The sequence below is a fragment of the Netta rufina genome, assembly GCF_964035555.1.
Source record: "Netta rufina genome assembly, chromosome: 5".
In the NCBI taxonomy this organism is placed as follows: domain Eukaryota; kingdom Metazoa; phylum Chordata; class Aves; order Anseriformes; family Anatidae; genus Netta; species Netta rufina.
Window position 1 is genome coordinate 38,371,213 of NC_140128.1, and position 25,714 is coordinate 38,396,926.

The 25,714-nt window shown below is 45.8% G+C and overlaps 1 protein-coding gene across 1 annotated transcript in view; it reads right to left on the reverse strand.

Annotated features, from left to right (window-relative positions):
• Window positions 1-25,714, reverse strand: part of ADCK1 (aarF domain containing kinase 1) — a gene marked incomplete at its 5' end in the record, with an annotated part of 76,333 nt that overhangs the window by 21,900 nt on the left and 28,719 nt on the right. Inside the window, one exon of the mRNA XM_084286932.1 lies at window positions 3,366-3,524. Within this exon, the coding sequence (XP_084143058.1) occupies window positions 3,366-3,524 (159 nt within the window). The remainder of the gene's footprint in view (window positions 1-3,365; window positions 3,525-25,714) is intronic.

Below are 25,714 nucleotides of genomic sequence, written 5' to 3' on the forward strand. Positions count from 1 at the left end.
GACATTGTTTGGTGTCATCTGAACAGCCCTCACATAATGCAAACGATGAATATCTCAAATTAAGGCTTCTCACCTCTATGCTACTTCCACTTCTGAGCAAGAATTTTGGTGACACACCAGGCAGTTCAGAGAAGACAGTGGAGTTCAGATACAGGTGGTAGGCTACAGATCTCTAAAGGGACAGTTCTGGTCAGAGGTCAGAGAGGCATTTCCCCCTCAGTGTCAGCAACAGATGTCCTCAGCAACACTGAGGTGGTGTTTTCTAAGTATCATATCTCCACCAACTGGCTTTCTCTTCTTCTTAAGGGGATTAAGTATTCTGTTGCACGTGGCTTTGAAAAGACCAGACAAGAAGTTTCTGGAAATGTTTGTTTACAGCAACATTTAATAAAGGGGCAAGTGACAGGCAGTTCTTCCTGAAGCAATTCAAGATTATGTGGCTGGATGGCATAAACAAAGCTGCACAGCAGCCAAGCATGCTTTCTATTCAAATAAAGGGCCAGTTTCTCTGCCAGTGTCACAAATCTACAAAAGTTGACAATTTGGACCATGTACTAAGGAAAATAATCTGTTTTTTTGTGTTTTTTTTTTTTTTTTTTTTTTTTAACTACTGGAATCATTAAAGCACAATCTACTTTGCTGTCTTTATCTTACTTATATGTCCATCTGAAAATGAAAACCAACTTATTAGTGTGTGTTCCTGGACAGTTTCCCTTTCTAGATCTCCACCACTGAGGTGAGGACTCCTGGACTGCAGGAGGAACATTAAAACACATCTACAGAAAGCTCTTGTCACTGAAATATATGACAAAAAATAAATTCATGAACCATCACTGCTCCTGTTCAGCTGTGCAAAAACATTTATTCTCCACCTCTGTCTCTACTTCTCTTATCTAAATGTCAGTACCAAACTCAATGTTCCTTTAAAATGTAATCACCAGGTTCCAGACACTATTGAATGATTTTTCTACTATTATATCTAGAGGCATAAATCCTTTCAAATTTATGTCACCCAAATGAAATGTAACCAGCGATCTTCATGAAGATGTACATAAACTTTATAAGGGCTGCAGGATTATTTTATCGGTGCTTGATGTGAGAAAATTCATACATTGTTTTTTGCTTTCTTTAAATGCTTTTTTGAATCAATTTGCCAACTTGATCATCAGCAGTGACATACTTAAAAAGTATTAGGCCTGTCACTTTTCTGACATCTAACGTATTGTCCTGAAACAAGTATTGATATAAGAGCAGCGAGGGATCTCTCTCTGGATTTATCAGATGCTGTCCTGATTTTTAAAGAGTCAGCACTGACGTCATGAAACCTCAAGTGAATTTAGGAATTTTCCACCTAGGTTTTCCCAGTCAGATTCCTTCCCATCAATCTCTAAAGACGACTACCTCCACAAATATTTAAATTAACCTCCTACCTAGCTGCAATGGCTGTCTGATTCTTGAAGGACCAGAACCTCAGTGGACATAACCTGTCCTTAAGTGAAGCCTACACAAGCATAGTTCCATACAAGGATACGATGATGCATGTAAACCAAGAGTCCACAGAAGAACCTTTAAAAACAAGGCTGTACGTGTCGTGTTGTGAGCTACTGTCACGTAACTGTGTGCATACAACAAATCTCCAGTATGGCAAAACAGAATGTCTGTAAAGCAAGGACAATATTGAATTGCCAAAAGGAAATACACCTTTAGTTTAAAGTTTCCCAGGATGATTAGTCTAAAACCAGAAAAGGCAGGAATCATGGTAAAATTATTTGTCTGAATGTCTCTTAACAGTATAGCCACCAATCAGAGCATCATAGAACAAAGGGAGAATTTTCCTCTGATATCCCCTGTTAAAAGCACAAACATCTCAAGGTCAACCTGGGTCCTGTTTCATTCATCCACAATCCTCTTATTACCCTGATATTACAGTCTTTCAATACCTGGCTCATCCTCAACTGCTCAGTGTCTGCTATCCCATCCCAAGCGGGACTGAAGGATGCCATAAGCCCCCTGAGAATTGCTATGCATGTGACAACTCTCAAAAGCAAACTCATCAGGCAGCCCACTGCAGTCAGTTCTGGAGAGGATCTGATCCAATCCAACCAGCAGCTGGACCCAAAGCCAGTTCAAACAGTACTCTTTTCTCAAACTAGCACTGAAACAGATGTACCCCATATCAATGGAATAACGTAATTGAACCTCAAAATTTATGTTACTAGCAGTTCAACGTAAATGTTCTGCTAGAATTTCATGTGCTCTAGCTGGAACCAGCTGTGCTGCTTTGCAGACTAGCCAGTATTGCTCAGAGCAGGGTGTTTCAGCTGCCTAAGAAGCTTTAGTTATGCACTGCTCTGAGAGGATGCTGTCAGGATCTTTGATTCCTGATCTCTTGTGATGCAGAACTCTGTGTCGTTGCATCAGCAGTACCCTCGGAACACTTATCAGACTTCCTGAACTCCATCTTCCTCTCTTTAGTCCCACGGACATAATGACTGTCAATAGATGTGCATATTACTGTATATTGGTGCTATACATACTGCATATGTGTGCTTATGAGGAGAGCTAAAAGCATCAGTATTATCACTTACAGATCTAATCATTCCCCTGTCCCCCACCTCAGCTCCATCTCCATTTCTGTTCCCTACCATACCACTGGCATCTCTGACTATTTGGATGCAGTGCAGTGCCACAGCTTTTCCCCAGTTCCTCCCTTCAACGGGCTGGGCTTCAGAAGTTCGGGAGAAGCTAAAGAATTGCACTAGGAACATGAGTGATACCCACCTTTCCGGAGAGGAACTACTTCCCAGCTGTATCCCTCATTTGTCTGCCCCTGTTATGTGACCCTCTCCATATTTCAGTGTTTTTGTTTCCAGCATGAGTCAGGTCAGCTTTAGAGGCTGATCAAGAAACAGAAGCAATCACAGCAACCTCAGTCACTGTTGAACCCATTCTGAAATTTAACTGAAAAACATGCTGACCACTTTTCCTTGGTTGCACAGACCTCACTGCAAGGAGAACTGAGACCAGTTTAATCTACCAGCTAATGGGCACACTGGCAGTAGAGAGACATTTGGGGCTGACTGATTTAAATCTCAGAACTCATTCAGATGTCTTTCATGCTCTCCAGTCATCTCTTCTGCCCTCCTTCACTCTTACACTCTTGTTCAGTCTCTCCATTCACACAATTGCCCTTACTGCAGTCTTCGCCAACTTTCTGTATTACTCCTGTAAGACAGCACTTATCTCTGTGCAGGTTTCATAGCTACAGGATGCTGTTTTTATAGCTCATCACACTTTGGGTGAACACGTACCCACACATTTGCATGGCAACTGCTCTGTAAGTCAAAGTCAATGGGTAGCTTTACCTCCATGAGCAAAATGTCCTTGGAGCTCTGAGCTTGGACCTTCGGGTGCTGGATTTTCACTGCCACTGTTCTCCCATCCTGCAGCACCGCCTTGTGCACCTGGGCTAGTGACGCTGCTCCCAGGGGTGTGTCCTCAAAACTCAGGAAGAGCTCTTTTATCTGTCAGGAAAAGAGAAAAAGGCATTAGCTTGGGGCGCCAGAAACTATCCTTAAGGAAAGCGCTGACCACAGGCCAGTAACAGCATGCACCAAAGCTGGACAGGCTCAGCCCTTTCATCCTGCCTGTGCCCCCTGCCTGAGCCCTGTCGTTGCTTGGCTTCCCAGGGAAGCTCACTAAGGAAATGCCTTGAAGATGTTCTGCTTATGGAAACCTGCATCAGAGCCCCAGCAGCACATTTCATCTAGGACATGGAGTGGCTAGGCAGCATCTCAGGTACCCCTCCATGCTGTCCTTAAAACAGGTTGGAGCGATTACGGTCAGCACCCTTGGCTATGACTGGGTGCAGTGGCCTCCAGCTGTCCCTTCTGTGTCATCCTTTTGCAGCTATTTAATACCACCCACCATCACCCTCCTGAAACATCGCAGTGCGCACTCCCATCCATTACAGCAACGTCAGCCAGCTTACATGGTGAAAGCCAGCACACGAGCAGAAGCTGGACTTGTTGGATTCAAAAAATGAGTTTACACCTATTGCAGTTTACACCTGCCACTTGGCCTGAAAATATGTTTTATGTGATGGACTTTCTCATGCCTCAAAAGAAATCAATCAGCAATCTCCGCTCAGAAAAACTACCAGATGGGGCCAGCAAAGCACTTTGTGGGCCAGAGAGGAAAGTATCAGTGGCTCTGGGTGCGTAACTCGGGACTAGACTATATGGAAAACTGCAGATTAGGAAGTAGATTCACCAGGGGGATGTTCAGGAAACAAAAACCTAGGCAGATGCGGGTGAGGCAAAGGAAGACAGGCAAAGGTCTGTCTGCCTTGCATAATGCCACCGTGAAAACACTATCACCACTGTAGTGTGATATCACCCTGGCTGACTAGCCAGGCCCTTCAGCACATTTAAGCCCAGAGGGGGTGCCAACACGGTTATGTTGCTGCTTCTGGCACAGAGCTAGTTCACATAATGCTGGTCAGGGGTTCCTGTCCTGCTCTGTATAGCGAGATACAGACAAGCACTAAGGTTTCCAGAAGACTCAGCAAAGGGAACCTTCCTCACCATCTCCTTGGGATGGACTGATCTCGGGTGAGCAGCTGAGAAGCCTGTAATTTATGCAGCAACAAAAAAGAAAGAATGTCAGTGCATTTTTACAACCTGCTTTTTAAAAGGTAATTAAAGATGGGAGCTGCAGCGAGCTAGTAATTAAATATGAATAAAGACTTTCTAAGCAAAGTCTTGATGCAAAGTGTTAAACGAATACTCTTTTTGCTGATAAGGGGGAAAAACACTACACGAGAAGCAGCCTGTTCCCTCCTGCAGCTGCCAGGGAATGAGCCCCCTCCCACACCCCCATACCCCTTCTCTCCCAGCCCCTGCCACAGAACCCCATTAGCAGCAACAAACGGGAGCGTTTGCAGCAATTAGATTCCAACAGAGACTCAGCTGCCTCCAATAATTCACTGGGAAGGTGCCTTTATTTATTTAATTAATTCCATTTGGTCCTGGCAGCGAAATCAATTAAGCAAAACAACTGCATTTAAAAACAACTAGTTATGTGTTTTTTAATTACAGCAGGTCCATAATTCAAACCTATTGACATTCCCGTCTCAAGAGAGAGAGGGTTTTTCTCTCCTCCCCATCCCTTTCTTCTTTTCTCTCTCACTTCAATGAATTTAGGGATTCTTGTTTCAGACTAGTATAAAGAAAGAAGCACCTACAGGACAACAGATGGCTCAGGGGACTCGTGTTCAAGACAGAGGGATTTCTACCCTTCTGTGAAGTTTGTCTGTCAAAGAGAGAGACTGTTAAAGGGAAGAGACTTAAGGTGGCCAGGAGAAGCATGTTGGGCTATGAGATCCCTAAGGGAAGAAAAAAATCCAGAGAATTTGCTACATGAGGTCAAGCTGGGGCTTTCTGTACCTCTTCCACTACCCTACATCCTCTATTAACGGGATGTACCCTTTACAGAACACCAGCCAAGATCACTAGTCCACCTGTCATTAAGATGGTAACATCCTCTAGAGGTTAAAGCACAGAATTGGGAGTTCATCGGCCTGAATCCCATGTAAGCTACATTTATAGTAAGAGTGCATATAAATTGGAGAGAATTCCACCTGCTCTGGATTTCAAAAGCTTTTAATTGCCTACACTGTCAATCCAACCATTTTCACCACTACTGAATACATGCAGGAAAAATGAAGCTGCACTTACTCCCTCTGGCAGGAATAATATATACAATATTATTATGTGACTAAGTTATCTAAAGAAATACCATTTGAAGAAAGCTGTCTTGAGGAATTTTTTGGGCAGAAGGATTTCATTTAAAATCCTGTTATTAAGAAGAGGAAAGCCAGGTTAGCAGTCACGTCCATTAAAGCCAGCCCAGTGGCCCTGCTGCAGCTCGAGGGGAAATCTGTGCGCCCCCGTGGGCTCCAGGCCAGGGCAGCAAGGGGAAGGACTGCACCAGGGTCAGAGAATTGATGGCTCCTCCATGAGCAGAAGGGTAGAGCACGCATCTGGGGGAGGGAGCAGATCACAGCCAGGCCATTACACAAGCAGGTGTGAGGCTGAGATAAAGCAGCAGCACAATTACAGCTGGGCTCCAGGACCCCACTTAGCAAATTGCCCTCATTCATTATGAAATTGTCCTTTTGCAGCACACTGGAGGCAGCTAGTGCCTCTGAAGCAGGCTGTGTGCCCTAAAGAGGCAAAAGCGAGCAAGAGGCTGCATGACATGGAAGCAGAGACGGGATGAGCCAGGCTCCCACACTGCTTGCTGGAGCACGGGGCTCCTTCCCCGGGGAAGGCGCTGCACCCATTTCATGCAGGTGAGGGACTCACTGGAGCAGGCTCTTGATGCTGACAAGTACCCAGTTAATAAGGACCCTTAACAAAAACTCTATCCATCATTTCCAGGGTGGATAATTAGTAAGCAAAGCTCTGGGACAGTCTCAGAGCCCACCTGACACGGTACTTGAGGAACTCTCAAGCTTCTTCCAGGCCACAGCTGGCCTCAAAGGGCCTTATCAAATTGGCTGTTACCATCTGTAATCCTGGCAGGAGATTAAACAAGCACAGTTTCCAGACAGGTTTAATAAAGGTTTAAAAGAGAGAAAAGGAACTTTAGGGTTGCTCTTTGAAACGAGTGGGACAGCCAGCTGCAGGTTTGCAGCTGCAGAGGTGAGCAGCGTCCCTGCACACAGCGGTTTCCCTCATTAGCTTGCTGTACATCCAGCTGCCCAGCGGGCACGTGCTCAACCAGCAAATGAATGTGTCATTGTGCTTTACTGGTTGGAAACACAGCCCTGACTGCCTAATTCTAAAGAACGAAGCTTGTTTAATTTAAAATATGCAAAATCTTTTCATGATTGTTGGTATTAGTATTCATACCTTAGGGAGCCGATATAAATGCTCTTACAGGATCTATCTACTTAGACACTTATTAGTATGTATTTGTGCTGAGGTTGCACCTAGAGACTGTCATTAGGCCCAGAGTGCCATTGTAGGAGGTGCAGAGCCACTGCAGGCCCTGTATGAGCTCACAGACTGCAGGTGTCCCAGGTTGTCACCTACAGGCCTCCTCCTGTACTGAAGTGCCTTCCCAACGTGCACACTGCTCTGCCCAAGTTTTGTGGCACACGCTAGCTGCTGCTGCAATGCTGAGCACCAGGATGCCTCAGATTTTTTTGTGAATCCCATCCTTAAACACTTAGGAAGTTACTGGAAGTCAATTGGATTTAAGCTCCTAAGTCCTTTCTGAAAGCATTGCCTTACACGACCTGCCCAGCATGTTCTGAGCAGTCTTTGGCAGAGCTGGGATTTAACCCAGATATCCTGAGTTACGGCTCGGTGTCTTAATCTTCCAACCATAAACGTTAAATGTGCATGTCTTGCTAGCTAATTTCTTTTGAAATATATTGCCTCTTAATCCCAACCTTTCTATATCCATGTGCTGTAGCAAGCGATCCAATATTACAGCTTGGTTTCAACCTGCCCGCTCCACAGAGAGGTGCATTTCCTTCACTCCCCAGAAAGGCTGCTAACAATGTACCCTGGAGCAGAAGTCATAGAGCCCCTTCCTGGCCCAGCGCTACACATCAGCAGATGGACAGTGGCCACATGTCAACCATCTGCTCAGGACAAATTTAGGATGCAGTGAGATGCAGGATCACGCATAGGAGCTGCCTCAATGCCCAGCCCTGTTCAGCTGGCAGGCTGAACCCTTCCTGCAGGGTGCTCCAGACTCCTGTACATGGTACAGCCAGAATAAGTCTAAATAAACCTGTTTTGCACTTACGGGTCCTACCCAGAAGGTTTCCAGCAGAGTCCGGGGTGTTTTTGTACTGAACCAGTACAGTACTGGTGGGTAACAACACTGTACAGGAGACTTAGAAATGCTCAGCACTTCCCTGGGAAGAGTCCTGTACCAAACCTTTCAAAACTGCCTTCAACAATTTCTTTTTCAAGGATTTTAAGATTTAGTGTGGAAAGAGAGACAATGGGGAGGGAATGTCACAGAGCTCTATAAAATCATTTCAGTCATAGAGAACAGGATTGGGAATGTTCATTCGCTTTGTAGAATAACTCAGGAACAGCAAATTGTCTATTAAGACACAAGATGACAGCAGGATTAAAACAAGCAAAAACAAGTATTTTTTCCCCATACTGTTTAATTAAGCCATGGAACTCACTGCCAAGTGTTACAAATTCCAAAGGTCCAGGTGGGGAGACAAGTCCATGTAGAAAATCCAGCCCAAATTATTAAACAACAAGATACAAACTCTTGCACAGGAAATCTCTAACCATCAGATTAGGAAGCTGGGAGATCATACCAGGTGAAGTTTAATTGTATGCCTGCCCTGCTTTTACAGCCGTTGTCTCTTAGCCAGCACTAGCTACACTTGGAGACTGAGCAGTGGCTTGGTACTCTTGGTACAAGTATCTCCATCTTTATGTTCTCCAGAAGCTCTTCCTGCCAGACTGACCAGTCTCAATGATCGATGACAGGAGGATGGAAAATGAAGGTGGTGTTTCACCTGCTGCTAGCCTGGGGCTCAGCTGCTATGTGACAGCCCAGAAAGTTACTGACAGATTGTGGAGTGTCTAGGAGTTCAGAGGGTGCAGGGAACAACAGCTGGAGGTGGCTCGCTCTCCAGGGTAAGCTCTAGCTCTGATAACAGTGCAGCTTCATGAAATGCCTGTCATGCAACATTCAGATAATAGAGTTGCTGTTGTAACCAGAAGTACTGTAAATATGCCAGTATTAAGCACAAATATGCCCATATCAGGGGACTGTGCCAGAGCCTAGCACATCTGGAGAAACTGCAGAAGCTGAAACCATCTCAGCCAGAGGCCAGCTGTAGGTACTTCCCCGTGCTCCACAACTTCCCCAATCAAATCTACTCAAATCCATCGACTAACAGGGAACCGAGGGTGATGATGCTATTCTCTTATCCCCAAAAATCAATGCTAACTGAAACATTCAAAACCTCCACAATTTCACAGCAGATGTCCTCTTATGATCACAGCATGTTGTAATTGCTCCTGAGCCCTGCATTTTATATTTGGAGATAGCAATCTATGAGAAGTCCTGCTATTCCTGAAGGGGTGACTAGGCGATACACAATTAACTTGAACTTCTTACCTCCGAGGCAATGATACAACAGGGCTCCTTTAACAACCAGGATTGGGTTTTGATGGCCAGGAGCAGCTTTCTGCCTCCTAGCATTTGGATGCCACGCAGCAGCACAGGAAGGTGCACATGGGGGAGCAGCTATAAATCTATCAAGACAAAGGGGATCCTACAGTTGGGAGAGTGGTCCATGGAAGAAGATGACAGCAACAGAGGGCTTACAGTAGGCAAGTTTTGCACATTGCCTTGTGCTGTGATTTTCCAAGCTGGAATTCCTTTGACAAGGTGAATTGATTTATCTTTTTTTTTTTTTTTTCCATTCCCGAAAGAGCTGACACTGAACATTCCCCTCTTGATCATGGCTCCACAGATGGCAACTTGCTAAAATAAGTGAGCCCAGTCTGTGAGAACCTTCCCAGATTTGCACAAGGATCATGCTGCCTCATAGCCTCCCAGATGAAACATCATGGAGCACTGTGATAATGGGATTTGCGGGTTTGCTGGAAAACAGAACCACACATACCACTCTGGGAACAGAGCAGGTTTCCCAGAGAAGCTCTGGTTGCTGTAGCTGCCGTCTTAACACTACCTAGGATAGTGTCCCTTCTAATTCAGGTGGCAGACTAGCTGAAGAGATACTCAGCTTTAAGCCTGATATAACATTTCAAAGATGCACAGCTCTCAGACTTTCGGAACTCTCTTTATTGACACAAGGACTCTATTGCTCTCAAAATACCTTTCCTGGATGTAGATCCAAAGGATGTGAACCTCACTGTGGACTGATCACCTGTTCAAGAATATACATGTAACTGTCCACAGCACCATGGAATCACTGGTCTCTGCAAGACTGCAAGACCATAGTTCTAGGCATGAGAAAATGTTACCTTGGAGTAGAGCAAGCTACTTCTCAGACAGCAAACATTTTATTTCTATTGCTCCAGCCTCTTTATCCCCTCTATGAAAACAAAATGTCACAGTGTTGCTCCAAGAATTATTAAGACAGCAAAAACTGAAAGATTAGATTTATCGCAGCAGACAGTGGATTATGAAGAATAATTTATCAAATGTCAGAACAAACAGCCCAGAATTTATAGGAGGCTTTGTTGAGTCAGTGAAATCTGATTGGACTTCTCCCCACCTAATGAATGCCAAGCCTAATTGATGGTTCCTAAATGCATCTGTCAAGAATATGTATTTATTAACTCAATATTTTTAATGATATTGTGGATATATGCAGAATAATGGTTTCTTCTGAGTGGGTTCCATGGTGTTCATATTACATATACATGGAAGTGTCGAAGTATATAGGGGTATACACTGCATTCAAATGAATCCAGGTAAGAGGAACATGTATTCTGACACACTGAAACAACACATGGCTTATTACCCAAAATCCCTACAACTTTCAGTGCACAGGAGGGAAAGCAACGTGGTCCTTCTCCAGGGGAGATATGATGCACATTAAGCTCAGAAGAGCTGAGTTCCCCCATTGTCTCCCCCTGGTACCCCGCTACGCAGAGCTCACGCCTAGATGACCAGAATTAGGGCTGTCCATTCAGCTAGAAATCTGCTCCTACCTAACTTCTCAGGCCCAAAATTGTAGCTTTAATATCTTTTTAAAACCTGTCTGCCTAATACGCATACATAAGTTGTCATACGAAGAGCCACTGACACGTAACTTACCTGAAATGGTACACATTTCAATACCAATCACTGCTAACACCACACAGCAATATCACAAAACCACTGAGGGCTGTCCATCGACCATCAGTCTTCTGGGAAAGGGCTGAGATGAGAGATGAAGCTGGAGTATGAAGTTCACCTTTTCCCGTTCTCTCTACCTTGTACCACTTCGGTGCCCACTGGCAGCTATACCACCAAGAATCTTCTCTGGGATCCTACCACCAGTGCTTCCCAGTCACAAAACCATCAGTGTTACAGAAAAAGAACTCCACAAAAGGAAGAGTCCTTCATCCCATCACCTGGAGACCAAAGTATGCCCACTCTTCCACTGCCCTGTACCTAGGATCTTCCCTGTACCCTGTTCTGCTTAACTACAATCCTTGTTCTGTAGTTTCTTGTGGCTAGAAAAGCAGTAGAAAAGCCTACGTTAAGACACTCTTGCTTTCTTCTCATCCATCCACTGAGCTGTACAGCAACAGTACCAGTCTACTTGCTATAGTAACTTTGATAGAGAGCCATACTTTGAGGAAAAGCACCTTTTATTCCACCCCTGATTACTCCTGCTTAATAGTCTGTGCTCAGGCTCACACGTAGAACCTTCATTCATTTTCCCAAGTTAAGTCAGATTCTTAAGACAAGACAGATCTGTCTGAGAATATCACTCATGCTGGATCGAAACCAATCCCAGTGGTGACAGCTCCACAGGCAGTAACAGCAATGAGAAAACAGAGCTGATGCACATCTCCTGAGATCCCACCTGAGAGCCTGTGAGGTTAGCATCATCTCCTGTCTCTCTGAAAGGGGAGCCGCTTACCCATGGCTCCTAAAAACAAGCCAAAGCCCTGGAAGACTAGCCAGCATACCTCTAAATACTGCTCATCATGATTATCCAGATCAAGTGGCAACCTCATTCTTCTCCAAGTTTTACTTTTCCCCTGGATTGAATTCCAGAGCATGAATGTGATGGTGAGAAAACGCACTCTTGCAATAAAGTTACCAGAACAGTGTTTTTGCCAGTAGCCCATGTCAGCATCAGGTAGCATCCCACAGTCCAGGCCCAGGTTCCAGTGGGTCCTGCCCTTCCCAGCCTTGCACCTTCCACATGAGCCAAGAATCTTTCAGCAGGGGTAAGATGCAGCTGGCCTTGGAGGATTCAGAAAACAAAGACCTGTCTCATACCAGGTTGGACAAGCAGGACAGAAACCTCAAACAACCGCATTCAATGAGAAGTGAGATCAGACTGTGACAAATCAAGCCACCTGGTTCTTGGTTGGATTTCTTACAACCTATGCTACTGAGGGGGGTAAGATTAAATATTTTTTTTAAAAAAGGCTTTAGTTCTAAACAAATGAAATTGAAAAATCTATTCCTGTAAATGTAAGGATTGTCATGGCCAGACTGGAATCTCACTGTCTCAAGAACATCCTTCTGACTGTCACAAGGAGATAAATGTTTTTCATCAGTGAAGCTATTGGGTGTCCCGCTACCTTCCAGAGAGACAGAATACCAAGATTAACTCAGCTCAGCATCCTGGTAAATGCTTTCACCAGTTGGAGTTGTACAGGTTTTCTATTAGCATCACTACAGCCTCTTCCATGCTGGGTTTCACTCAGCTGTCGGTGCTGTTCATTGTCCAGGTGCTGGTTTTACAAAACACTCTTAAAGCAGAGGGACTGCACGTTACGCTTCTGACATAAGATGAATATCATGCTGGATAGCAGGAAAACAAAGAATTCAGACATTACCACAGGTCTGGTGCAACATCTTCAGTATCACAAGCACATACAGCAAACCAGAGACAGCAAGGTGGAAGAACTTTGCATCACCAAAATGAATCATTTCCTCAGGATCCCCCTGACTGAAAACAAACTACTGGTCCCTCTAATACCCTGATGCTGCTGTTGGGACTATGCCCATTTCCTCTTGCCAGATGCAGTTAATCAGCGCAATGACCTGGCTTCTTCAGCAGCCCCCTTGTTTCCAACTCAGAATAAGCTTCTTGTGCAGCTGGTTGCCTTCCCGCTATCTTAATTTCCCAAACCCACTCTGTGACTTAACAGCAGCCAGTGCTTTCTGACCCAAAGTCAAGCCACAGTCCACCAGCAACTGTGCTTCTGTGGAACAGAAGGAAGGAGACAACAATCTCTCAAAATGCACACTAAGTGGTGTCACTGCACACTCTGTTTTGCATGATATAAGCAACTTAGTCTCCACAAAACACACAGAGCAAAGCTGAGGCATGTATACAAATATAAAATCCTGTTCACTTCCATTTCATCATGCTGAAAAATCAAGCAGTGACTTGTGAGCCACTTACTCCCTCCAATGGTGCAAGCCATGGGGCTCCAATCTGCCCCGTGTTCCACACCCTCCCCTTGCACATGCAAGTGCTTCCCTTTCTCTTAATTTGCGCTTTCATCTTGAGCTGTCTTCCACTTGAGTTGAGCAGTGTTCATTAAGACCACTGTTTTATCTGTCTTTTCAGAGAAATATTACTTTTCCTGCACCTCTCCTGTCTGTGAGGATGAAGCCATACCTGTCAATTTTTGAGACAGACTGGAATCACAATTCTTCAAGAGGACAATTCTTCTCCACACCACCTTGCCTTTTTTTTTTTGTTTGTTTTAATCGAAATAAATCACTCTTTCTGATAATAAAGGAGCTCCCCATCCTTGCTACATTAGTTACCAGTGAAAATTGCCAAAAAACTTCCTTTTACATCCCATCTGCCCAAATGGATTCTCTTACTCCATGGTTCAGGCAGTGGTGGCTCCTTTCTACCAAAACCCTAGGCTTCAAAGCTTACTGCATTCCCTTTAAGTTCCTCTTCAGCTCCCCAGCAATAGAGCTGAAAGTGCTAACACAGCAGGAACATCCCTCTAGCTCCTAAGGAAGACAACAGCAACAGCCTTCTGCTTTCCTAACAGCTCTGTTAGCGTGTCTGAGCAGCTTCCTTATCTCTCTCCCAGCTTTCTGGCAACATTCCACCAAGTTCCACCTCAAACCATCCTCCTGTTTCCTTTCTCACTACAACAGACAGCATCACCAACCTGTCAAGCATTCCTGCAACCTTGGCCTTTTCACCAGCAGTGACCTTCCTCTCGATCTCATGTTCAAGCCAGGTATAAATCTTGCATGTTCCTTAAGCACAACACACCTCCAAAATGTTTTATTCTATCAGCCCAATTCCCATCCTGTCACACCTTGATACCGAAACAGCTTTCTTCCCCTGGGTTTGACACATGCACACAGGTCTGGCCTGGACCGTACCTATTTTAAGGATCACGCCTGTTCCAAGGCAGGGTAAAGGCTGCTGCCCTGTGTCACCCCTTTGGCCTCACCACAGTCTGTTTAGAGCCTTCCCCTATCTCCTCCTCTCTGTTAACCAGACTTGCCTGTTTTCCTTTACCTTCAAGACTTCAGGGCTTATTTTCCACCTAACTAGTAGTCCAGTACTGTCTCTGGCTTTGACACTGTGTTGATCTGTTGTCTTCTATTTTCTGACAAAGCTGTAATCTTTCTAGGACAGAAACTGATTTTTACTCACACCTGTGTAGTGCCTGGCATAGCGAACTCCTCACCAAGTACAAGTGCCCACAAGTGACAGGTGACAACAATTCCACTGCTCTCCCCCTTTCTGCCCCCAAGTTCCCCTTCCTCCTGAGCCACGCACACAGCGAGACACATGCAGGTCTCCAATGCACCCAGAGCACCTTGATCAAACTCCCGCAGACATACCCAAATGACATATCACCCCTACTGATGTCAGCAGCACATTTGGAAGGAAATGCCACAGAGATGGGGCTAGCTGGCACGTTAAGCAAGAAAGTAAGATTTAAGAAAGCACCCAGAAACAAATGAATTTCCAAGATAATTTTGACTCCTGGCATAAACACATCCCTGCCACGCCCTGGCTGAAACTGGAGTAGGAAAGGGTCAATGGACCCCAACAACAGGCTCAGCTTAGTCGCAGCCAGGCAGAGGGAGGCTCTGCCACGGACTGCAGAGATGCCCCAAGGGTCCTGTCAGCTGTAAGCCTGAGCAACGGCAGCAGTCCTGTGAGAAATAACCAGCTGCCAGAGCCTGAGGATATGTAGGGACCTTCGGGAACAGACATCACCTGTGCCTCATCTTAAATGCCTCTGATTCAGTTTTTGAAGCCTCGGGGCTTTGAGAAGTGCAAGAGAGAAGGGATGGGGAGGAGGAATGTCTATGAGCAGGTTTATGTGACTATGCAGAGCGGTAAGTGGATTTCTGGGGTATACAGTTAGGAGAGGTGAGCTATGAGCACCGTCCTGGCAAGCAGAGCTGTGCATAAAGCAGCAAGGAGGTGGCACGAGGCAGTGCATTTGTGTGCACAGCTTCTGTGGGAAACGGGAAGCAAAATCCTCCATCCGTAGAGAGGTAAGTGAAGTAGAGGGCCAGGGTGTGCAGAGGTTGGGTGTGCATGGGTAGCAGAGACAGGGTACATCGCTGTCAGGACAGTGCTACTTGCACGTGAGTACATGCTGCACTGGCAGACCTATTTACCTCCTGAAAGTCAGAGGGAGGAGAGATGGGTGCTCCTGTGAGTACTACAAGGAGTGTTTATCTGTGTTTCTTCAGAAAGAGATGAGGTAAAAATGTTTCTAGGCCTGGAACAATGGGCAGAAATGGCAGAAGCTGCATTGCACTGCCCAGCAGCCTGTCACCAGGGTGGACAGAGGCATGGCACAATGAAAACGGGGAGAGCAAAGTCCAATCTCAGCCAGATTCTGCCCAGATGTGTCCTTTCCTCTGGCTTTGGCCATAATTATGTCAATGCCAAAACTGATCAAAAATTGATCGAAGTGTGATATAGTTTTATTGGGCACAGCATTACCCCAGAGTAATACAGGTAACAGAGATGCAGGAGTGCAGATTTCAGGTAGATATGGAAGTACACAGAGCCTAGCAGATATGGGTTATCTCTGCCTGCATGGAACGCATATGAAGAAGTGGATATAATGAGGTCACTACATTACAAGAAAGATGCTAAAAAGGTAGTAAATCCCTGCTGAAGATGTAAAACTCATGAATCACAGAATCATAGAAGCACAGAATGGTTTGGGTTGGGAGGGACCTTGAAGGCCATCTAGTTCCAATCCTCTGCCATGGGCAGGGACATCTCCCACCAGACCAGGCTGCCCAAAGCCCCATCCATCTTGGCCTTGAATGCCTCCAGGGATGGGGCATCCACAGCTTCTCTGGGCAGTCTGTTTCAGGGTCTTCACCATCCTCATAGCGAAGAATTTCTTCCTAACGCCTAATCTAAATCTCCCCTCTTTTAGTGAGCTAGTTACTGATACTGACTGTGCCTTGATGGGGTACTGAAACATCTGCACACCCAGCAGACCACTCAACAGAAAAAAGAGGCACACGTGTATAGTCCGCCCCACAGAGAACAGGGTGCCAGGACTGAAAAGAAGTAGAGGTAGAATAACTTACAAGGAGATCTGGATGGTACCCTGGAGTTTGTATCTTTTGCTTCCCTCAGAAGAAATGTATGGAGACACAGAAAAGTCAATCAAGAGAAACAACTGCACAGCAACAGACTCTCTGCCAACAGCATCACCAGCACTGTGCTGGGGAAAGGCATCCATATGTCCCCTAATGACCAGTCATATGAACCCAGCAGCCCAGAGCTCTCTGCACTTATCAAGACAGGAAAGTCCTATGCTAAGCTAGCCACATATTTCCTGCTCCCTCCTTGACAAACTTCCTTCTGAGTATTAACCTCTACTTTTCTCTCCTGCCTATATTTCTACTTCTCGTGCCTCTACTCTGATCTACCTGCTCCTTCTACAGACTGTTTATTCTCTGTGCCTTCCTTTTCTTCCCTCCATGTTTCTTCCCTTGCCCCCGAATCTTCCTGTTGGGCTGCCAGGTCTCTGGTTCAGTGACATAACTCAGCTGATTTACCCTTCTTAAAGCAGTGTCTGCTCTCACGTAAATCACCCTCCAAACCCAGCCTGTGAAATGGGCTTGTTCGCTAAACTCTATGAATAGGAAAGTAGGCACAGCTGGCCTATTCATAATCAACATAAAAAATAGATTAGCACTTTACAGATTAAACATTATCGTTTCAACAGTTAACATAAATCAACTGCACTTACAGGCCCAGCATTGCTGCTGCCACTGCAGGGTGACAGGCGTTGCAAAGGGAAAGGCTGCCAGTCCGGGGTGCAGTGGTAAACAGCTCATTTGTCTTCCACCTTGAAAGTAAGTTCTTGCCTGGCACCCCCAGGGTGTACTGCTAGAGGTTGTTACAAGGATAAAAGTAGGCTAAGAAAACAAAGGTAGGGGGTTAATTTTGATTAATTCACACACATTTCCGAGAAATTCAGCAACCCACTATTCTAAGGCCGGAATCCAATTGCCCTTCATCCCTAGAGCTGCTGCAGCTCAAAAACAGATGGAGCAAGAGTCAGCGCCTGAAACAGGAACAGGACAGGGAGCCTCTAAACACTTCCTGGTATCTACCTCTGTTTTCTAGCTCAAAATCATTGGGCTCCAGTGGCTGAAGTGAAGCAGTTTGGTGGATTGTCTAATTATATTACCCATCTCAAAAAAATCCTCATCATAAGCCGAGGATGCACCTCACCAGAGAAGGGCTGAGGACTGAGATCCACTCCAGATGTACCCCCTGTCAGCAGTGCCAGGTGAGAGCAGCCCAGAACCAGCCACTGAGCAGGCTGCACCTCTTTCTTCATCAGGTAAAGGACACTGAGTCACTTGAGACGCTGAACCCAGCAGTGTGCTATGGCTGTGTATTGAACAGAGAGAGGAGACTCACAGAGCCAGTACAGTCACAACCCTCTCCTTCTGCCCTGCTCACCCACTGAGAACTGCCCCGTATCTCAAATGGTCAGCTTGGAGCTGCCAACCTGTAATTCCTCAGCTGGTCCTGATGACTGCAAGGGCATAACTGACAGGATAAGCTACTAAGAACCACTCATCACTCTTTCAAACAAACAAAAAAAATAGAAAAAAATAAGAATAAAGAAGAGAAAGGTTAGGCTATGGTCCAAAGTACAAAACACAGCCTGGGATAAGTGGCATGGTACACAGGAACCCCTCAGGGGCCTAGATGTTTCCTTGCCATCAGGAACAAAGACACTAGCAGTTCACAAAAGATGGGGCAGTATAAATTATGTGGAGTGACTTCTTTAGTATAATCCCTCTAACAAGCCCTGGTGATTTTAATTGCTCTAGTCACCTTCTACCCTTTCTTGATAAATGGGAATAATGCTTAATAGACCTGAACCAATCAGTTACATCCAGTAAGATGTTTGGCAAAATTTAGCTTTGTTCTCCATTCACAACTGATGCTACCTCAGTTTCATCCATTTTCTGAAATGAGCCAGCTAATGTATATTTTCTACTAATCATTTGAAATTTGGAAGGGTTGGTGCTGAAAAGCCTCTTCCAAGAATTTGCCTATTTGAAACGGATTGGTTATGTGAGCTTTGTAAGGGAAAAACTCATTGGTTTGCTTCAGCTGAGCTCTCTTGGCACCAGCAGTAGGTCACATGAGATTATTGCTTCGGTTGTCACAGACAGCTTCGTAGGTTTGGCTCTGAACCATGCGGCCTGCAAAACTAAAGCTTAGAGAAAATAAGTGCAAAAATGTGCATAATGGTCACAAACATAACTTGATTTCCACAGAGAACATTCAAAAACTTCCTCACCCTCAGGCTGGCCTGCTTACTAGGAACTGAAACACTTAGCTCGCTAATGGTGGAAAGGCCCTTGAGACCCCTGAGATCAAAAGCATGTTGAGTGTGAGGCTTCCTATGAAGAGGATTTCCCACGTTCTCACTCACAGCAGCTTTTTCAGAGGGAGGAAAACCTGCAGACAGGCTTGAAGTCCTTTCTGTAACTCAGTGTCCTTCCAAAAATAAGGACATCAGACTGATCCCAGAAGTGCCAGAAAACAGAACTTATTAGATTGCCTGTACACCTCAAAAAATCGTAAAAATGCTATGTCTGTTTTGTGTGTTGAATAAATGTGATGTATGTAAATGAATAAATGGAAAATGCAGATAGGCCAAGTTGAGTCCCCATAACTCCTTAATTTATCTAATCGCTTTTGTTTCATCCTCAAATAAACTTTTGCCAAAAGACACCAGACTCACTGTGCCAGGTTTTCATGTTCCTGATGGGTCAAGAGACAAATAACTGTGCAGACATAAAACTCAGAGAACACAGGAGATGCAAATGAGGCAGAATCAAGTAGGAAATGAGAAAATCAGTGGGCAGGCTGATAACAAGATACCCTGCTCTCTAAGAGCTAAACCCAGCCTCTGCCTAGACCTGAGCACCAAGTAGGAATATTTTTGAGTGTATCAGCAGCAGGTTTTGAAACAGAAGCCAGTCTCCCCACATGGCAGCTCAGGGTTACTGCCCCTGCTCAGATCTCGCTGGGTCTTAAAAGCACACCAACATTATTGAGCAAGTAAAATACACTCTGAGGTCAAAAAAACAAAGTCTCCACATGCAAGAAGGCCACCCAAGGACTACTAATCCCAGTTAGAGATACAGGTTTCCAATGACTGTTACTGGAAGGGTGACCCATGTGTTGAGATGTGGTTTGTGCCTATGGACGGAGCACTGCTGAGCACCATATCCACCACCTCCACAGGCATGGACACTGAACACAGCCCGACACAGCTGTGCTGCGTGCTGGCAGCCAAGACGTGTATCAGAGAAATACTTGAGGTGCCATCAAATCTCTCAGAAAACTATACTGAAGAGAGCCTACCATCTGCACACAAGACACCGTGAGCCAAAAAATTCCATACAGGTATATCATATACCAGTCCCCATGCACCTAAACAATCTGTGAATTACAGAAAAAAAGTCACTAAGTGTGCCGATCAGAATTACTCCTTACCAGGCCATTCCCCATTCCATCTTCTGATCTCAGATGTTTCACCTTCCCACAGAAAATTAAAAAAAAATCCTTCAGAAAATCCATTGTACAACCTCTTGTATTGTAAACCATGAACTTAAAGGAAGGAAAAGAAGATTATCTTCTAACGTATCCACCACAACCTTCCTTCTCATGGGCAATGGGGCTTAGAGCATCTGAAAGGAGAAAACTGCCTTCTCACGCATAGTAGGAGGGAGTACTCTGTCCCAAAGCTCCCCTGGGAATAAGGACACCAGCTTGCCCTTGGTGTGACAATAAGGATCAAGTACTTTAGAGACTGCAAACAGAGCAAGCAGGAGCATGAGGGACAAAGCAAGGTGGACCACCTGAGCCACACAAAGTCCCTTGTTTGCTTTCCCTGCCCACTCGTAGCACTGGAGCACTGCTTCTGGGCAGCTACCGCCTGCACAGGCCCGGTGTGGGGGCAGCTGCACCAAGCCCCACCAGGAACAAGAGACTCCCCTTACCCAGAGAGGGGGCCCGGTGGAGGCAGTGGCAGCAGCAGGACCGGTGCAGCGGCTGCTCCTGCCTTCCAGTTGAGTAATGTGGGCCCATTTGTTCTGGATGACATTAATGCTATTCGCCATCCATCTCAGACTCTTTAAATTACCTTTTTATGGCCAAAATCCTTTTCATAATTGATAAAAATCTTTTTTATATCTTGAGTTATTGAAAAAAAAGTAAAGTTTTTTATTCCTCATTATAATTTTAATACAAATGTATTTTTTATTGACAGCTGCTTGGAAGCCCTGATGGGCCTACCGAGAGAGAGCAGCAGAGGAGCGGGAGAAGGGCCAAATCCCCAGCCCCGTGCTTACAACAGCAGCTTGCACCATCAGTCGTGGCCATCACAGCCAGGCCACCACTCTGGTGGACAATGAGGGTGGTAACAGCACAGAAAAGGAGATTTCCTGTGATGGACATAGAGCCCACAGCAGGCTCTTGCTGAGCTAGTTCTAGTTTCCCTGTGCCTCTTGGTGATGTACAGGAGGCCCAACTTCAAAGCACAGCGTTGTTGGAGTGGGTGGGGTACATGAGGACAGAACCATGGTCACAAGCTACAGGAGGCCCAGACTTGGAGGTTTTGCCACAGGACACGCAGCCGGTTGAATGGAGCCATTTGGCATCAGACCCTCAGCTCTGAGAGACCACGAGTGACTGTGTGTGCACTGACCGGGCCACACAGCAGTGCTTTCAGGCAGAACACCCCAGTTCTGCAACACAGAAGGTTGCAGAACCTGGAGGAAGTGGGCATGTCTCCTGGCATCCAAGATCAGTTCAACAGCACTGCCCATCTGGGACGAGGCTTCCTGGGGTCACAATAGGATCTGCAGCATCACGACCTGAAGACCTTGTGAACTAGAAGGATAAGCAAATCTTCCCTAGGACAGCATATGGAGCCGGCTACAGAAAGTGTTTCACATTCCCCTGGGAACAACTTGGATGCTGTAGGACATGCAGTGTAATACCCAACAGCCTACTGAAGCCTGAGCTACTCTTCCACAGGGCTGCACACTGCTTCAACAGTTCTGCAAATCAGAAGTAAGCGTATGTCTTGCCAGAGCTTAAAGTGCTGAGAAACAGTTCCAGAAAGAAAGGAATCACTGTCCTCCCCCCACTGCTGGCACAGCAAAGGCTGCCATGCTGTACCAAGAGTGCCTACAGAAATAGGAGTGAAAAAAGAAGTCTCTCTTATTCCCTCTGTCCTTTCTCAGACTGCAACAGCTCAAGTGCAGGGAAGTTTCTTGCTATGGTTAAGGCTGCATGGCAAAAGCCAGGACATTGGTACCTTGCTACAGTCTTATTCCAGCTCCTTTCCCTGGTAGGTTCACATGGGCGTAGGATTTTGCCTCTCCTTGCCAAATGGCTGTGTAGCATTGCTGGGCATCATTGCAGTGACCATGCTCCCAGGTGTATATGGGTATATTTCAACAGGGGATGAATAAACCTCATGTAATCTGATTGAAAATAATGGAACTGAAGGGGTTGGAAGGGACCTCGAAAGATCATCGGGTCCAACCCCCCTGCCAAAGCAGGTTCCTCAGAGCAAGCTGCCCAGGTAGACGTCCAGACTGGCATTAAATATCTCCAGAGAAGGAGACTCCACAACCTCCCTGTACCCAACCTACAAAACACTTTGGGAACCTGGTGAGCAATTTAAGGTAGAGGAACAAAGGCTAGCCTCCCTCTCAGCCATGGTTTTGCTGCAGGTATGATGACTTCGCAGACAAGGAGCATATATCTGTTTCTTAATGCACAGCAGTGGTGCCTTGCCAGGTAGGAATTCAAGGAGAGCAAAGCCTTTTAACTGAAGGCTGGGTCCCCCATACACCACTGTCTGTAAAAATACATTCTGATTCACAAACTACAGCACAGGAGGCTTCTCTACCACACGTGCTTTGGTTACAAATCACAGTCCAAACATTGGTGTACCCTGCCCTACTTGGCCAGCAAGCTCCATTACTGCACAGCTGCAGGAGGCTTCTTACAAATGGCAAAATAGTCCTTGAACAGGTAAAAGCCACAATTAACTAACTGTGGATGAAAAGGATGGTGTCCTTGGAGGTGCCAGCTAATCAAGCAATTAGAAACTACTTCCCATTACCTGTGCTCCCACAAAGCAGGGCTGGACTGACATCCTTCTATCTAAATGTCTGGCTTTCCATCTATTCAAACCCCTTATATGATTTGGCTTCATCACAGTGAAGCCTTGACCCCTGGGCTCTCCCCAGTGCTTTCTCCCAGCTTTGAACTAAGTGAGCACTGGAAGCAATGAATTCAATCACTGGCTTGTTCCCTGCAGGGAGCCTGTTTTGCCTCTTGGTCTTCCTGGTGCACAGCAAAACCTCCAGAAGTTGTGTAAGCATGTGTGTGGATACCTGGGGTCACAAAAAAAAAAAAAAAAAAAAAAAAAAAAAGCTGGTCAAAATTTCTCAAGACCCCTTACTTAATAGGGGATGAGACTGCTCCAGCTTCAGCAGTTTCCACTCAGCTCTGAAAAAGCTTCAGCAGCTGTTAGTGAGGGGGCAAGGATGTGAGGGTAAGTCAAGGTGAGAGGAGGAAGGAGTGACCCTCATTCCCACAGCCAGACCCTTACCCCACAGGCCAGGACACAGCCTGGGACAAAGCACCCGGGCAGCCACACAGCACCAGCACCCTGCCAGCATGGGAAAGCCCCTGCCTGGCATTACACTAGCCTCATGGGGGTGCTAATTTTATCCTGTCTGGCTTAGCCAAACTCAGGGATGCCCTGGGTCCTCTGCTTTTGCTCTAGGACCAAACTGTCATCACCTCCCCAGTACCCCTGTATCCCACAGCCACAAGTCCATCTCTCCCAACACACCTGCCAGAGGGAGGAAGTGCTCCTAATCCCAGTGTTGGCCAAACAGTTCTTCCATCATTTCTTAGTTCCTAAGCTCAAGGGTTTTGCACTTTTAAGGTGTTTCCACTCTGAAAGATGCACTTTCCAGAGTCCCTTATCACTTTCTCCTGAAATGTCTGGTGTCCACATTTCACCAGAAGTTGCCTAGCTCTGCTCTTGCATGCACCTTGTTGAATCAGAATTTAGCTGAACCAGCTATCTTCCTATGTGTCATCAGTAGCCCTGCAGAGAAAATTATAATTGTGGGGCAGGGAACATACTCATTTCTCATTCATTTTCAACACATGACATGATTTACTTCCAGGATCCTGCTCAAACAGGGAAGATGAAAGCAGAGGTAGAAGAGATTCTTTCATTCATATCCTATCACCTATTTTTATGCACACAGCTTTTCCCAACTCATCCAGGAAATCCATCCGGAGCAAGCCCAATCTGTGGTATGGCTACTGTCTCCCCAAAAGACTTACTCTGTGATCTTTCCAGTGAGCATTTCCACAAGTCATGGTAAAGATTTACTTGTGCCATTTCTTCTGTTGTTACTCCTTGTGTTGTCCTGAGCAGCCTGCTCTCTCACTGACACTTTTTTTTTTTTTTTTTTAAGTAATACCCTAGAGAATGATCACCTTGCACCATCGCTTAGCCAAACCACTGTGGCTGAGATGAGGGAGACAGCATCTGCTCTCTACTAATTATTTTTATCCCTATAATCCCTGATAGGTGCACATAACACCCCTAGACTTACAATGGGGATTGACCGGGCAATACACAAACCATCATGTATTATGTTCTCCCTTCTGTTTCCTACCTGCACACGTGCCACGCAGCTTTAATCAGTCCATTAGCTCACCTGGAGCTACATGCTGCAGCTCCCAGTCTCCAGCCATGCTGCTGGGCCCAGGGTGGGAGCTCTGCTACCGGCAGGTGCTGTGCAAGTCTGCACGGTGACAACGCGTGTGGAATGGCCGCAGCCTACCTCACAAGCCCTCTGCCTTTGCTCAAAGATCAGTCTCATCACCATGCTCTCCATTTAGACCAATTTTCCCACAAAGCCACTCCATTTTTTACAATCATCCAAGCCCCTGATAAGATTCTCAGGAGTAGGTCACAACAGAAGACAGGCTGCTTCTAATTGACTGGAGATACAATGCTTCTATACATGATAATGTTTGGTCTGTTGCCTTTTCTTGATTTTTTCATGTCCTTTTCCAAGCTCTGGCCTGATTTGTCAGCTTGTCACGTTCCTCCCTAGGTGTATCTGCATTTCCAATTGTTATTCCCCCCATTTATTCTGCACTGATCCCAACTGTATGTGATTACTTCTTGCATACACGAGATTTATCTGAGGAGCCTACTCTTGTACTTGTTAGGGAGGACTGCAAGTCTTACCACTGAATTTGAGAGCAGCAGAGTTAGTTAGGCCTAGGCCCCATGGGAAGATTCCTTCATTGTTATTTTCTCTTCTTTTTGGATTCATCTGCAAGTTCCTAGGTTTGATGTTGGCCCCAAGGGGGAAGGTTTCAGTATCCCTCCTTGCACTCTCCACTGCTCTGACACTCCACCTTGCCCTTCTGCCATCTATATTTCAGCTAAGGATACTGTATTTAACATGTACTGAGGATGTAGCTACACTGGAGTTAAATTTGTGCCTGACATAACCCTATTAATCCTCTGAGCTTCAGCAAAGAAAACTGTGGTGCGTTAGGTTCCTGACATCATTTCTGTTTTTAAATACTTGGATTTGTTACCTGGAAACTAATAGGCATGGGCAGTTACCTGTGATTTTAGTACTGCTCAGTTTCACCTGCTACTTCACTTTTATACATTTCATTCTCTTAATTTCTGTCTTTATGTAATCATTGCTCTCATCCTCATTAGCATTTCCTCTTTCCTTCTTCCCATTTCTATCTTTTTTTTCCTCTGTCTCTTTAAAATTAAATATTGCCCAGCACTGCCCATGTGGGTGATGTGAATGCTAAGAGGGAAGGCTGCTGTGGAGACTGGATTCGAGCTGCCTCGCTGGGAATCAATGAGGCATGGAGGGCTCGTCTAGCTCCCGAAATGCTGAAAGAAACCAGGGCGTATCAGTGGCAGCTGAATATGCACTTGAGAGGAAAGAAGGGGGCCCACCTCTGAGCGCCTGGCTCAGCCTCTGAGATGCACCACGCAAACAGGCAGAGGTGGCTGCTTTGGTAATTAAACAGGGGCTAACCTCAGGGTGGCTTTCCACATCTCCTGCAGAAGTGAGATTGCTGGATGGAGCCCCACGGAGCAGCAGGGGTTTGCAGGGAGCAGACAGCCTGCCCTGCTCCATCTACCCAGTGAGCTATGAAACACAGCTGGTACCGGCCATGCTACGAGGATGCAGTGCTGAGAGAGGAAGGAGCTGGCTCGCATGCAGGCAAAGGGAAGGCAGGTCAGGGGCACACATTAACCCTGCCATTAAACTGCAGGGACATATGAACTGTACACAATACCTAGGCCTTAAAACTACACCTAGGCAGACACACCCCACCCAAACCCACCCACAACATATCCGC